Genomic DNA, 16,077 nt, shown 5'->3' on the forward strand with positions numbered 1-16,077 from the left:
TGGTGGCCTTGCACCCTGCTTGAAGTGGTCGGAAACATCACTTGAATTTGGTGGCTTTGCACCCTGCTTGAAGTGGTAGGAAACTGCACTTGAATTTGGTGGCCTTGCACCCTACTTGAAGTGGTAGGAAACTGCACTTGAATTTGGTGGCCTTGCACTCTGCTTGAAGTGGTAGGAAACTGCACTTGAATTCAGTGGCCTTGCACCCTGCTTGAAGTGGTAGGAAACTGCACCTGAATTTGAAGTGGTATGAAAGTGCACTTGAATTTGGTGGCCTTGCACTCTGCTTAAAGTGGAATTTCAAGGAATAGCTGTGAGTCACCTGCCAGCCTAACAGCCGTGAGTGAGCTGCCAGCACATCAGGCTTCAGTGACTGAGCTGCCACCCCAAGAATCTATTTAGCCCACAATGTCCATACTAGCCCTCTGGAAACCAGTCCCTTTAGCCCACAACACCCATACTAGCTCTCCAGAAAGCCCCCCCCCCCAAATATTCCCCCTCGTGGAGAAGTGGAATATTGCGTTGGGGGACCAGCCCTCCCTTGTGAACATGGGACCCAACGTGTCCCACTTAGTCTAATTAATATATATTTCTGACCACTTAATTCAAAGTTAACGATCATGTTTTTAATGTATTCATATTTTTGGACATCATTCTATTTCTCAATGAATTGAATTTAATTGAATAAATGTTATTAGCCAAATATGTATACATACAAGCCAACCTTCTCGGCTGATCGAATGATGCGTTGCAGCCTCCGGATGTCATGCTTGGTGGCTGAACCAAACCAGACCATGATGAGGACAGACTCTATAATGGGAGTATAAAACTGAACCATCATTGCCTGTGGCAGATTGTGTTTTCTCAGCTGCCGCTGGAAATACATCTCTGTTGGGCCTTTTAGACTGTGGAGTCGACGATTGCCTCCCATTTAAAGTCCCTGGAGATGATGGTTCCAAGGAACTTAAATGACTCCACAGATGTGACTGTGGTGTTGTTGATGGATCAATTCCATCATCTTAAGAGCATTGAGCTACAGATTGTTGCAATGGCACCAGGACTCCAGCTGTGTCACTTCCTGTCTGTAGGCAGAATCCTCCCCATCCTGGATCAGTCCAATCAGGGTTGTGTCATCTGCAAACTTGAGAAGCTTGACAGAGGAGTCTGTGGAGGTGCAGTCGTTGGTGTAGAGAACTTAAAGGAGAGGGGAGAGTACGCAGCCTTGCGGTTTTCAATGCCCTCACTCTTTCATTGTTGTGACCACAGGCTTGGCAAATTTTAGTTTCTGCCTGTAGGTTGGAATAAGGTGAACTCAACAATGATCAGAGAGTCCCAGAGCTGCATTGTTGAGTTCTGATTGTAGTATAACAATGATTTAGTGTTCTCTCCCCTCTGGTGGGGCAGGTAACGTGATATCTGGATTTTGGAAGCTCTCGGCTGAGGTTCTGGCTGGCTTTGAGGGAGCGCCAGGGAGATGGCTGCCCTGCCGGCAGTCTGTGTGTTTTTTCATTCTTTTTGTTATTTTTTAGTTTGTTAAAAGTTTTGTCTTTAATGTTCTTCAGTTTATTTTATGTGGGGGGAGGGGGCAGGAGGGAGGGGATCGGGGGAAACTTTTTTTCAAGCACTTACCTTCCCGGAGATGTGATCAATTTTCGGATCACATTCTCCGGGCTCTGCGGCCTTCCATCGATGGAGCTGGAAGCCTTGAACTGTGGGGAGCCCCACCGCGAGGCGCAGACTTAACATCGGAGCTGATCCCTTGCCTGGGACTGCGACCACCGTGGACTCTAATATAAAGGGCTCGCAGTCTCAGGTGAGGCTAGTCGGGATGCTCCAACGTCGTGGAAGGTTCACCAGCCCCGACACGAGGTTCGATTCGCCCGGCGTGGGGGAACTGACATCCCCTCGATGCAGGAGTAGATCACCTTGACACGAAGGGCCTGAACGCTGCCGGCTACGGCAGTCAAGATCGTCCCGTCAAAGGGGGCTCAAGGCCCACGACCAAGGAAAAACTAATGGAAGGACTTGAACTTTATTTCGCCTTCCATCACAGTGAGGAATGTGTAGGAGTCACTGTGGTGGATGTTAAAACGTGTTTTTGAAGTGATCTGGTACTTTTAATTGTATGACTGACCTGGCCAATGAAATTCCTCGTATGTTGCAAAGCATTCCGGAAGAGGTGGCGCTGTTGACAGCTGCGGCTCGCCTGCAGTCCATCTGTTTTTACTTTTTTTGTTGTTTTCTTTGTCTTGTTTTAGTTAAATTTTAGTTTATTAGGTTGTGTATATGTGTGTGTGGGGGGGGGGAGGGTGGTGAAACAAATGTTTTTGTCTCTTCCTTCGGGGGAATGCGACTTTTCTTGTTGTATCCCCCTTCTCTGCCTCCGTCTGCGCTGAGGCCTAATGGCGGAGCTGGCAGCCTCCAACTGCGACCGACCTCGAGGCTCCGGAAGCAGAGTCAGCCAGGACTTACCAACGCGAGGCTGGCCGAATTCAGAGCTGAGGCGGCGTTCCGGTGATGGTGACCTGGCTTTGGGGCTGAGGCGGCGTTCCGGTGTTTCGGCGGCGGCGACCTGAATTTGGGGCTCGGCCGCGGGCCCAGTGGACGACATTGTCGGGAGTTCGCAGGTCACAGGTTGGTGCCTGTTTTTCTGGAGCTCCCGCAACTACAGCTTCGTCCGCTGGACTGGAGGGCGGCATCTTCGGCAGCTTCTACCATCCCGGGCCACAGAATTTGAACCGGCCCGTTCGCAGAGCTCGGTTGAGCCGTGGAACTTACTCACCATCATCCGGCCGGGTCACAACAACGGAAGTCTGGATCGCCTCAACGCAGAGGGAGAACAAGGAGGGAAGAGACAGAGACTTTGCGACTTTTGCCTCCATCACAGTGAGGAGGTACCAGGTATTCACTGTGGTAGATGTTAATTTGTGTTTATTGTGTGTTTTGTGATTTATTATTATATGTATGACTGCAGGCAACGAAATTTCGTTCAGACCGAAAGGTCTGAATGACAATAAAGGAATCCAATCCAATCCAAAACATTCAAAAAAATATTCCAGATTAGGAGAACAGAAGTTAGACAGTACCGTGATGTCGCTGCACCAGCCCTGGTTAGCATCGAAGCATATTCCACCGCCTCTTGATTTCCCCGCTGCCTCCGCTTCGCGGTCCGCTCTGTGTAGTTGAAAGCCAGCCAGTTGGTTTGTCGCCACATGTTCGCCGATGGTCGCCGGGAGTAGTCTCCTCAGTCGTGCAAAAAGTCATGGCGTCTTTCTGGTCGCCGCTAAATTTTCAACATGTTGATAAATTTACGGTGATAGTGGGTATGACGCCAATGAGCGTAGCTTGACTTCTCCTGACGTAGGTGCTGTTGTAGGTTGTCGCCAGGACGAAGTAGGTTGTAGCCAGTTTTTCTGCGACCTGCTACGACTCTGACAGTCGCCGGCAGTTGCCTAAAAAATCGCCAAGTGGGACAGACCCATAAGGTAGATTCAATAAGAATACATAACAGCATATAAAATAGAACATTACATCACAGGAACAAGCCCTATGGCCCATAATGTTTATACCAAACACGATGCCATGTTAATCTTTACTGCTTGCACACGATCCACGTCCCTCCACCCTTGAATATTCATGTGACTATCGAAAAGACTTCACCTTTGCTACAATGCCCTCTATAATGTTTGGGATGAAGACCCATCATTTATTTATTTGCCTCTGTACTCCACAATTTGAGATTTGTAATAGTTAAAAATCAATGTGGGTAAAGTGCATATTATCAGATTTTAATAAAACCAATTTTTATACATTTTGGTTTCACCATATAGAAATTACAGCAGTGTTTATACATAGTCCCCCCCCCCCATTTCAGGGCACCATAATGTTTGGGATACAGCAATGTAATTTAAATGAAAGTAGTCATGTAGTAATATTTTGTGCATATCCTTTGCATGCAATGACTGCTTGAAGTCTGTGATTCATGGACATCACCTGTTGCTGGGTGTCGTGATGCTCTGCCTGGTGCTGCAGCCACCTTTAGCTTATGCTTGTTTTGGGGGCTTGTCCCCTTCAGTTTTCTCTTCAGCATATAAAAGGCATGCTCAATTGGGTTCAGATCGGGTGACTTGGTCACTCAAGAATTGACTTTAGCTTTGAAAAACTCCTTTGTTGCTTCAGCAGTTCGGGATCATTGTCTTGCTGTAGAAAGAACCGCCAGCCAATGAGTTTTGAGGCATTTCTTTGAACTTGAGCAGATAGGATGTGTCTATACACTTAAGAATTCATTATGCTACTACCATCAGCATTTGTATCATCAATGATGATAAGTGAGCCAGTACCTTCAGCAGGCTTACATGCGCAGGCCATAACCCCCCCCCCCCCCCACCACTGTTTCACAGATGAGATGGTATGCTTTGGATCTTGCGCAGTTCCTTCTCTCCTCCATACTTTGCTCTGACCACCACTCTGATATAACCTAATCTTCGTCTCATCTGTCCACAAGACTTTTTTCCAGAACTGTGGTTGTTATTGGCAAACTGTAACCTGGACATCCTATTTTTGCAGCTAACCAGTGGTTTGCATCTTGCAGTGTAGCCTCTGTATTTCTGTTCATGAAGTCTTCTGTGGACATTGGTCATTGGCAAATCAACAACTAACTCCTGAACAGTGTTTCTGATCTGTTGGACAGGTGCTTGGGGATTTTTCTTTATTATCAAGAGAATTATTCTGTCATCTTCTGTGGAGGCCTTCCTTGGCCTGCCATTCCCTTTGCAATAAGTAAGCTCATCAGTGCTCCCTTTCTTCTAAGTGATGTTCCAAACAGTTGATTTTGGTAAGCCTAAGATTTGGCTTATGTCTCTAAGTTTTATTCTTGTTTCTCAGTCTCATAATGGCTTCTTTGACTTTCATTGGCACAACTTTGGTCCTCATGTTGATGAACAGCGATAATAGTTTCCAAGGGTAATGGAAAAACTGGGGGAAAGACTAGGTGCTGAGAGCTCTCTTATATCTGCATTAAGGAGGCAATTAAACACACCTGAGCAATTACAAATCTCAAACATTATGGTGTCCTGAAATGGGGGGGGGGACTATGTATAAACACAACTGTAATTTCTACACGGTATAACCAAATGTAAAAAAATGGACTAATAAAATCTTACATTGTGCACTTTAACCACATGTGATTTTTTTTTTCTATTACAAATCTCAAATTGTGGAGTACAGAGGCAAATAGTATTGTATTGTATTCAAATTTATTGTCATTGTCTCAATTTGAGACAACAAAATGAATTTCCCTTACAGGCAGTATCATAAAAAAAATCACACAAAAAAATAAATAAATAATAAATAAATAATAAAACATATTAAAAATAAAATTGAAATTGAATTAAAAAAAAGCACAAACACAGAAAGTCCACGACACAACATAACATAAATGGCACCAAGGTGAGGAAGGCACCATAGTCCAGCCAGCCTCCCCTCCGTGTTCATCCGTGGTCGGGGCCTTCCGAGCACCCGCAGTCGCCGCCCCGGGTGGCCCGATGTTCAGGCCCTCACGCCGGGCTGGTGGAACGCCGACGCCGAACCCCGACGGTGAGCATCCTCCTCCTCAGCGGCCCGGACCTCCTGATCAGCCGCCTCCCGCTGGCGGAGTCTGCAGCTCCCGAGTCCACAGGCCAAACCGGGCAGAGTCACAGGACCCCGCGCTGTCCATCAGCGCCGCCCGCGTTGGGAGCTCCGCAAACCGCAGCTCCAGGATGTTGGTGCAGCAGGTCCAGCACTCCGGGCTCCAGACGGCGACCCCCGGTAAGGCATCACCAGCCCCGCGATGTTCCAGCGCTGTCCCGCCGCTGCTGGAGCTCGAATAATAGTCGCGTCCTCACCAAGAAGCGGCCGAAGGACGGTATCCCCCGCACCGTGCCCTCTTCCCCCACACAAAAACACCAAAAAAACACACTTTTACATAACTAAATAAACAAAAAAACAAAAAGATACCGGGCTGTAGGTGGAGGCTGTAGGTGGAGGCTGCTGGCACCAGCGCCACCGGAAGTACAACACCACCAAATAAATGAATGATGGATCTTTGTCCCAAACATTATGGAGGGCACTATATTTGTATCTTCTTCCAACACTGACCCTGGTTGTGTGTTCCAGACACCCACTATTCCCTGTCCCAATAAAATTGCCCCACATACCACCTGTAAATGTTGACATGTTAAACTTAGAGCTATGGCATCTAGTCTTTGACATTTCTACCCTGGGAAAAATGTTCTGTCTACTTTATCTGTGCCTCGTAATTTTATATACTTCTGTTAAGTCTCCCCTCAACTTCCGGTGTTCCAGTGAAAACAATCCAAATATTGGTTTAATTTTGCTTAGTTTACTTGATACGTTACTTTATTATCACATGTGACAGAGATTCTTTGGCTTTAGAACTGCAAAGAGTCGCCAGATAAAGGGCGCCGACAAAGTTACGAAGTATTCCATTGTAATACAAAGTTTAATTTATTGTCATATGTACCGAGGTAAAGTGAAAATAATATTTAGGAAGGAGAGACAAGGAACTGCAGATGTTGGAATCTTGAGCAAAACACACAGTACTGGAGGAACTCAGCAGGTGCAGGCAGCTACTGTGGAGGGAATGGACAGATGACATTTCGGGTGTGGAGCATTTTTCAGGCTGACGGAGAAGAGTGAGAAAGCTGGGGATAGGGCAAAGGCTGGCATGTGATCGGTGAATACAGGTGAGGGAGGTTTAATTGGCAGATGGGTGGAGTAACTGACAAAGGCTAGAGGTTACAAGGAGCCAAAAGGGTGTTTGATAAGGAGAAAAGAAGAGGAGTGAAATGTAAAGCCAGAGGGAGGGATATGGGTCGTAGGGCTCGGAAGAACTGAAAGAGAGGGGGCATAAATGAGAAATGTGGGACTCTGGGATGGAGCATGAGTATACAGAGAAGGGGAAAGAAGTTGGTTGACTGGGAGAGTGGAAGATAGTGGGGGAAATAGAAGTGCACCAGGGAGGGGTGGGGCACGAAGATAACAATAATAATAATACGTTTATTGTCATTGCACAACAACTGTACAACAAAATTCCATTGCATCTCCTTCGGTGTGTACATAGAAGACACAGGATAAAAGATTTAAAAAGAACAAAACACAACAGCCATTGATTCACATATACACAAGATCAGTAAAGAAAATAATAAATAGGTATTAAAAATATTTTAAAAGAATTTTGTGCATTATCTTGCACCCCGAATTATATTGTGCTTCCCCCAGTGTTCTCTGTTAGAGTTGAGTTCATTTATCGCACATGGGTAGAAATTATGTTTTTGTCTATTTTTTAGCCTTCAGAGACCTGTATCGCCTCCCAGAGGGTAGCAGAGTGAAAAGGTGGTTGGCAGGGTGGGATGTGTCCTGCTTGATGTTTGTGGTCCGGCGCAAGCATCGGGCCACAAACATGTCATCCAGGGAGGGCAGTTGAGCATTTGTGATGCTCTGTGCAGTTTTAATAACTCTCTGCAGCGCCCATCTCTCAGCCACAGTGCAGCTAGCAAACCACACCAGGAGCTGCTGTGAAACGTTTGCTCTCCGCAGAGACCTCGGGAAATACAGCCGCTGCTGTGACTTCTTCACGAGAGTGACGGAGTTTATTGTCCATTTGAGGTCCTGGGAGATGTATATTCCCAGGAACTTAAAGTCAGTGACTCTCTCCACCATGTCTCCTTTGATGTAGAGAGGAGCAGGTTCCTCCTGAAGTCAATAACCAGTCAGTTTTTGGACTTTATCTCTGTAGGCAGACTCGTCGTTGTTATTTATCAGCCCCACCACAGTCGTGTCATCTGCAAACTTGATGATCCGGTTTGTGCTGTGTATTGTTGTGCAGTCATGGGTGTATATTGTGTATACACCCTGAAGGGTAGAAGGGTAGGGGTGATGTTTTGCTCAGGAATGTTTCATAGTTTGGTCTGGAACATTTTCTTAACCGCCATTGGCTAATGTTAGTCTCTGTTTAACAGCCAAACGTGAAATAATTTCCAATAATTAATGAAGAGTGAAGCGGTTACATTGTCTCAGGCATCCTAGTTGTCTCTGCACAACATGCAGCAGCGGTGAGAGCCAGTAAGGGCCCACGGACATGGGCCAGACAACTCTCTACTCATGAATATTTCATGTTTGCACCTCCCTGGTGTTAAACACAGCTGAAGAATACTGATAGGCAACCCTTTTTTAAAAAAAAATTGGTATGCATCTCTATATAACTAAGTTGTGTGTGCTTCTCTCCCTCTCCCTCCCTCTCCCTCTCCCAATCACAATGGCTTCTCAAGCTGGCTGCCGATTGCCACAATAACATCACAATGGGACGTTGCCAACGGTAACAATGGGCTCTCAAGCCGGCTGTCGGCTGCCAACTGCCACAATGACATCACAATGGGACGTTGCCAACGGTAACGAGGTTGCTGCCCCTCTACCAATATCTGAAGGGGCTGCTCATTGTTCTAGTTGCATTTTGGTCCCACGATCCTGGTGTTTGGACACAAGGCAGGGAGTGGGGATGGCCAATCGGGGGGGGTTGGGGGAGAGAACTCTCATCGACCCCCCAAACCCCCCACCCCCTGCACCCCCCCCCCCCCCCCCCCCCCCCCCCCACACACGTTCCAACGGGTCCCACTTGGTCTAGTATCATTTAAGCTGCATTTTATATACAAATTTTTTGTATGCGTTAGGTGCACTCCTAATATAATGACTGATCTCTAAATCCAAACAAATAAATGTTTTACTTAAAAGCACACAATAAGCGAGCGGTATTCAGAAAAACGCAAGAAATCATGGAATTTGTCAAAGGTCACGCGATAAAACATTCTTGGCAGCTGTGCTGCTGCATCCGTAGTCAGGACCGAACCCGGGTCTCCGGCATAGCAAGCGCTGTTGAATTGCTACTGAACCTTCCCCGTCCCCTCCCGGGTGTCCCATCCCTGTCCGGGGGCGGCCAGAGATGTCCGGGATGACCCTGGAATGACGGGACACCGCCCCGGAGCAGTGTGGCGGCCCAGGCTTACAGCCAGCGTGGAGAAGAAGCGCTGACTCTAGCTCAACTCTGTCCCGCCGGGTTGACCGACAGCCCTGGACTGACGGTACACTGGCCCGGAGCAGTGTAACTTGGGCTGCCACTATGGTGAAGTCCAAAGTATGTGGGGAAATTGGCAAGGCATAAAATCAGGAGGGTGTATGCACAGAATCTTTTACGTAGGGTAGGGAAAACAAGAACCAGAGGACTTGGGTTTAAGATGAGAGGGTTTAAAGTCACTTGTACCAATTAAGGTACAGTGAAACTCGAATTACCATACAGCCATACTAAAAAAAAGCAACAAGACACACTAACCAGGGACCGCGAGCAGCATGATGTTAAAGTCTCCTCCCCTTCCTCAGTCCCCCTGCTGTCTCCTCCCAGCCTTCGGGCTCCTCCTCCTTTTTCCTTTCTTCTCCCCGCCCACCCCCGCCCCCGATCAGTCTGAAGAAGGGTTTCGGCCCGAAACGTTGCCTATTTCCTTCGCTCCAGAGATGCTGCTGCACCCGCTGAGTTTCTCCAGCTTTTTTGTGTAACCCATGATGTTAAAGTCCGCAGGCTCCCACAGTTGGAGCTCCCGAGGTCGATCCTTGGCAAAGGGATCGCAAGCTCCACGATGGTAAGTTCCGCAGGCTCCTGCGGTTGGCTCTCCTGAAGTCGGTCTCCAGCAGAAGCCGCCAACTACATGTTAAGCCACAGTGTGGACGGAGATACGATTTGAAAAAAAATCAGATCTCCGTCGAGGTCAGCGATTAAAAAAGTTTCCCCCAACCCCACACCTTACATAAGACTACCTAAAGAACATGAAAACATACATTTAACACATACTAAAAAAATAAAAAAGAAGGAAGAGATGAGACGAGACAGACTGTTGGCGAGGCAACCATTGCTGGCGCCACCCGGAGGAGAGATTTAATAGTAACCTGTTAGCAATTTTTTTCACTCAGAGGGTGATGGGTGTATGGAACAAGCTGCCGCTGTAACTAGTTGAGGCAGGTACCAGAACACCATAAGACTCATAAACAGGTCCATGGGTGAGAAATGTTGAGGAATATGGGCCAAACGCAAGCAACTGGGACTAGCTTTGATGCGACATCTTGGTAGACATGAGCAAGATGGGTCAAATGGCCTGTTTCTGTTGTATGACTCTCTCTATGGCAGCTAATTAAGAGGAATTTGGTACTTGGGATTGAGGTGTGAACTATGGAAGTAAAGTTATGGAAAGCTGAGCATGTGTTCATAACCAAAACATTGATGAGTAAAACCATGTCCAATAACACGTGTGGGCTCAGGGAGTAGATTGGAAGAAGAGAACAAGCCAAGACCTTTGAAAAAAAAGGGGAAAAAAGCAGTGAAGAGCAAAATTCATAAAAGTATGACAAGATTAGGGAATTGTTCAATTTTGATGGAAACATGTTTTGTTTTGGAGGCACACTGATTCCAGATGTTGGAATCTTGTGCAAAACACAGTGCTGGAGGAACTCAGCGGGTCAGGTAGCATCTGTGGAGGGAATGGACAAATGACGTTTTGGGTTGGGACCCTTCAGATGTTTTTGTTTTGCATCTCTGTTATTGTAGTTGGTTTGCTTGCGGTCAGGTTATCCAGTTGGCCAGCTATCAATTCCTAATTCATTAAAGTCCTAGCTTGCCCAGTCTTTCCCTATAGCACGGGCCCTCGTGTCCTGGCAAAACCCCACCAAATCTTCTCTGCTCTTTTCAGCTTATTGACAACACTGGTGTCTAAGAAAGTATTTACCTCTTTTTTTTGCTTTAGTGATACACCATTTTTCCACGAAAGAACGTCGTATTCAAGCAATAAAGGAAATGGCAAGGATTTTGAAAGTAAGAGGGAAAATTATGATTTACGTATGGGCAATGGAGCAAAAACGACGAAAGTTTGAAAAACAAGATATTTTAATTCCATGGAACCCAACATCTCCACCTACACAATGTTCTGAGAGCAGAATAATGAATCAAGATGATAAATCATTCCAGTACAATAATAAAGTTATTAATCAAAGCAAATCTTTTATTTGTAAGCATGAACTTAATAGCTGTGAAAAACACTTAAAGTCAAACGAAGCCTCCATGTTGGGAAAGGAGGCTAAATTACTGATTGAAAAATGTTTCAACTTATGGTTGTTTTCACAATCACTCAATCCTGTGCTAAAGTTTAGCACCAATGATAGAACAAAAACACCCAAAGAACTGTGGCTGTGTCAGGATTATTCTACTGCAGTTAAAACAAATGGTGCGATAAAATCTTTCAAACAAAGCAACAGTGACCAGCTGACCAGGGTTGTTTCAAATGGGTTCTCTTATGGACCAAGTTGTGAAGATGTTCTGAATGTTCTCTCCGAGTCGCAACTACCCAGCCCAACTACCCAATCCAACAACAGTTCAGCATCTGGCATGCAATTCTTTGAATACCCATGTGCTGGATCTTTTGGACTTCGAGATTCTCCCGGCCTGTTTGGTAGCTGTGCGGAAGTTTGTTTACCTGATCTTGTTTCACAGCCTCTGTTCCAAAATAACATCCATAACTGCCACTGCAAAAATGAATCTGCAATCTGCCCTGACTGTGAGAAAGACAGATATAACAATGATCAAGGTAACGTGATCACCGATACCAAGAGCTGGCATTTGGAGCTGTCAAAGGACACCAAAGATCAGATGAATTTCAATAGTGCATATCTCAGATACTACCATGTTTTTAAACAAGGCGAGCTGATTGAGCTCATAGAAAAGTACACAGAAGACCTCAAGGTGATTGAGACGTATTATGATCATTCTAACTGGTGTGTAATTGCAGAAAAGGTAGGAGCTTGCCAAACTTGAGATTACACAATAATTACATCCTAAATGTTAATGGACAATATTTTATTAATCATCATTGTGTCTTTTAAGTGTTTGTGCATATTGTTTTCATTTGGTTTTATTTAATTTGTGTGTTACTTTAATATATTTGATGATAATGCAGTACTTGACCAGGAACTTGTGCTGTCAAATATTATTATAATGACTAACGTTTTGCACTCTTGATTAAAATATTTTAATTCAAAAACTTCATGTACTTTGATTATTAACCAGCTGAAAATTAACAAAAAATATGAATGTATTTTGTGCTGAAATAAAATGTTATATTAATTGGATACAGCATGGAAACAAGCCCTTTTGCTCACTGAGTCCATGCCAGCTATTGACCACCCGTTCGCACATTTACATCCATTTCCTACACTGGAAGGACAATTTACAGAGACCAATTAACCTACAAACTCGCATATCTTTGGATTGTGGGAGGAAACTGGAGAACCTGGAGGAAACCTGCACGATCACAGGGAGAACATGCAAATTCCATACAGATACACAATACACAATACATAATACAATTTATTTGTCACTTGAACCTCATAGAGGCTCGTGAAATGTTGTTTCTGCAGTCATACATACAAGAAAAAAAAGACCCAAGACACAACACAATTTACACAGACAACCATCACAGCGCATCTCCTCCTCGCTATGATGGAAGGCTAAAAAAACTTATCTCTCCCCTGCACTTCCCTCTCCCCCCGATGTCAGAGTCAAAGTCAGAGCCCAAGTGAGAGCCCCCGGCGGGCGACAACAATTGTCCCGCGGCCATTAACGCCGCGCCGGGTGGTGCAAGGCCACGCTCCGGGTCTTGTTGTTGGAGCCCCGGGCGGGCGCTAGCAAAGTCCCGCAGCCGTTGAAGCCACGCCGGGCGATGATGTCAGGCCCCGCTCCAGGTCATCCTCGACCCCGCTACTCGGGCGGGAGAAGTCACCGTTGCGGAAGCCCCGAAAAGCGGTCTCCCAGCAGGGACCCGCGGGCTCCCGGTGTTGCTGTCTACCAGACCTGCGGTTGGAGCCTCCGAATCCCCGGGGTCGGGTCGCAGCAGCGCGCCACCACCGCTCCACCCGCTCCGGACTTGGCCAGCTCCACGATGGTGAGTATCTCCGCAGCTCCGTGACTGGAGCCCCAGGACGATCCTGCTGGAGGCCGCTCCACAGTGCTAGGCCCCAATGACAACGGAGATCCGTGCAGGGGAAAGATTTTAAAAGTTTCCCCCCCCACCCACACACACACACACACACACACACACATACCCCATCAAAAAAATAAAAACTACATTAAAACGGGACAAAAAAATAACAAAAAAACAGACAGACTGCAGAGGCCGCTGCGACGTGAGTCGCGCCGCCCACCGGATAGCACCCGACGTCGTGATTGAACCCATGTCTTTGGTGCTGTGAGGTAGCAGCTCTACTCGCTGTGCACTGGGCTGCCCCAATTATAAGGATTTTTTAAGTATTTTGTTAATTTCTGAATATGTTAGTGATACTCAGTAGAATTTCACAGCATGGACAGTATTACCAGTCATTGGAGCCTAGGCTGTGCCTTAGATAGCTGTCAAATATTTACTTGAGCAATGTTGTGGGTGTACCATTATCAGGGCTTTGCCATTTAGCAAGGCAGCCAATTGTCGATGACAGATTTGGGAAAGCTGTGTGCATCTCCACTTCCAAAGTAGGGCGCTGGCAATTGAAGGCAGGTCTGGCACCGACAGTGGGTTCTGACTCATTAATTTCTGTATTAAAAGAGCAAAGCACGTCCGAGCAGTCCGTCACAGGCAACTAAACAACTAATTAACTCAATGGAAATAATGAATCCAAGAGAAGTTGCAGTGAAAGATACAAAATGCTGGAGTACCTCAACAGAACAGGCAGCCTCCCTGGAGAATACGGATAGGTGATGTTTCTCTATTTTCTTTAGTTCAGATCAGAAACGTCACTTATCCATGTTCTCCAGAGATGCTGCCTGACCTGCTGAGTTACTCCAGTATCCTTTTTTGTAAACAACATCTGCAGTACCTAGATCCACAGAACCTGTTGTGAATTCTGTTATTTGCTTGCAACATCAGTGATTTCCTGTCACAAAATTGGGAGTTTCATTGAGCAGGTGGTTTGATGCCAGAAAATTACAGTTTTTGCCCATTGCTTGAACACTATAGACCCATGCTTAGACCAAAGTAACACAACTTGAAGTTTTTGTTACTATACCTTAAACACATGTAACCATACCTTAAACAAAAGCGCTGCTTTGCACTTTAGTTGCAATTCTGCAACACACTTACTCCTTTCTGCAACACACTTGCTCCTTTCTGCAACACACTTGCTCCTGCACACTACACACTATTTCATACATAAGACACTTCGTTCAAAAATGAAATCTCAGGGTACCATTGGGAAGACACAGCTATTCAAAATACAAAACACATCGGGTAATTGAAAACACTAAGATACACACTTGAAAATACTTACTTACAACACTGAACACCAATCAGCCAGCTACAAAAAGGCCTCAGTTAAGCCATTTTGAGAACTTTGCAAGCATGGATGCATGGAGAGCAAGAGGCAGAGGTAGAGGAAGAGGAAGAGGAGGACGCGGTCGAAGAGGCCATGCACGGACCGTTATTTCCGATGACATAAGAGCAACTTTGGTGGACCATGTCATAAACCATGGCCTGACTGTGAGGGAAGCTGGGCAGAGAGTCCACCCTAATCTAAGCACTTGCACAGTTCCATACATAATAAGGACATTCCGACTGGAAAACAGGTATGTCTTCAACTCTCTACTTTCTACTCTACTCAAATGGTATCTAGAGTATTTACAGTACTGTACCATATCACATTACCGTATCACATGTATTGTATTGCAGGGTGGCCAATGCTCCTTTTGGAACGAAAGTGGTAGTTTAGTGAAACATACCGTGATTACGTATATTGAGATATACAGTTTATGGTATATACAGTAAAGTACAGTATATACAGTACTGTAAAAAAGAAGCAAACCAATAACAATTTGTGGTTGCATTTTGCTATAGAATGACTAGAAGACCTTCTGGTGGTGGACGCCAACGCCTGTTCACCCAACAGCAGGAACTTGCCATTGTGGACCTAGTCAGAGCAAACAATGCAATCCGTCTCCAGCAGCTACGGCAACAAATACTTGCAGATAGGCAAGTGTTCAACAACATAAACCGAGTAAGCATTACCACTATAAGACGCATCTTGGTAAAGCACAAAATGACCATGAAGCAACTGCACAGGGTCCCATTTGAGAGGAACAGTGTCAGGGTCAAAGGACTTCGACGTGAATATGTACAAGTAAGTGTTACAGTCCTTTACATTTACAATACAGTATTGGTGTAATCCAGTAACAGCTGAATATGTACCATTGTATCAGTACCACATAGCCATCCACAATATGTATTTTTTGTTACAGAGAATCTTGGCCATGGATGGAGCTGCACAGCCTCATGACTTTATTTACATTGATGAGGCTGGATTCAACCTTAGCAAAACAAGACGACGGGGTCGTAATATAATTGACTAAAGGGCAATTGTGCACGGCCCGGGGCAGCGCGGGGGAAATATCTCATTGTGTGCCGCCATAAGCCTTCGAGGGCTTCTGTACCATCATGCAAAACTAGGTCCATACAATACACAACATATCATCACATTTCTAGATGCTCTTCATAATATAGCTGTACAGGACAGACCAGAGCAGCCCAGGTTTGTTGTTATCGGGGATAATGTCAGTTTCCATCGGGCTGCTCTGGTCCGGACCTGGTTCACCAACCATAATCAATTTGAAGTGGTATACTTTCCCCCTTACTCGCCATTTCTAAACCCTATAGAAGAATTATTTTCGGCTTGGAGATGGCGTGTATATGACCGCCAACCACATGCCCGCATGCCTCTTCTGCAGGCAATGGAACAGGCCTGCGGAGACATTGAGGTGAGGTCAATCCATGGATGGATTCGGCACACAAGGGGATATTTTCCCCGATGCCTAGCGGGAGAAGACATTGCTTGCGATGTGGATGAGATCCTGTGGCCAGACCTCAGACGGCAGGATCCATAAGCCCACCTACAAACGATTGCCGTGTTTTTCTGTGTTTACAGTATAGTGTATTTTTGGTTTTA

The 16,077-nt window shown here is 45.8% G+C and overlaps 2 protein-coding genes across 3 annotated transcripts in view; both read left to right on the forward strand.

Moving 5' to 3' along the window:
• The window catches only part of trmt9b (tRNA methyltransferase 9B), a 43,926-nt gene extending 31,792 nt beyond the window's left edge, over window positions 1–12,134 (forward strand). For both annotated transcript variants that reach the window (XM_055636840.1, XM_055636841.1), the window contains one exon: window positions 10,845–12,134. In XM_055636840.1, the coding sequence (XP_055492815.1) occupies window positions 10,845–11,908 (1,064 nt within the window). In that variant the 3' untranslated portion in view covers window positions 11,909–12,134. The remainder of the gene's footprint in view (window positions 1–10,844) is intronic.
• A 1,937-nt stretch (window positions 12,135–14,071) lies between these two features.
• LOC129698022 (uncharacterized) lies at window positions 14,072–15,691 on the forward strand. The gene is made up of 3 exons (XM_055636842.1): window positions 14,072–14,704; window positions 14,973–15,255; window positions 15,374–15,691. Exons 1-3 carry the CDS (start codon window positions 14,481–14,483, stop codon window positions 15,482–15,484), a joined length of 618 nt encoding a protein of 205 aa, XP_055492817.1. The 5' UTR covers window positions 14,072–14,480; the 3' UTR covers window positions 15,485–15,691.
• Window positions 15,692–16,077: the final 386 nt, after the last annotated feature.

Source organism: Leucoraja erinacea, chromosome 6 (genome assembly GCF_028641065.1).
Source record: "Leucoraja erinacea ecotype New England chromosome 6, Leri_hhj_1, whole genome shotgun sequence".
Lineage (NCBI taxonomy): Eukaryota > Metazoa > Chordata > Chondrichthyes > Rajiformes > Rajidae > Leucoraja > Leucoraja erinaceus.

Coding starts and splice junctions, on each gene's coding strand:
- LOC129698022 (XM_055636842.1), top strand. CDS start 14,481: ATGGATGCATGGAGAGCAAGAGGCAGAGGTAGAGGAAGAGGAAGAGGA. Junction 14,705..14,972: donor ACATTCCGACTGGAAAACAG/GTATGTCTTCAA, acceptor ATTTTGCTATAG/AATGACTAGAAGACCTTCTG. Junction 15,256..15,373: donor TTCGACGTGAATATGTACAA/GTAAGTGTTACA, acceptor TTTTTGTTACAG/AGAATCTTGGCCATGGATGG.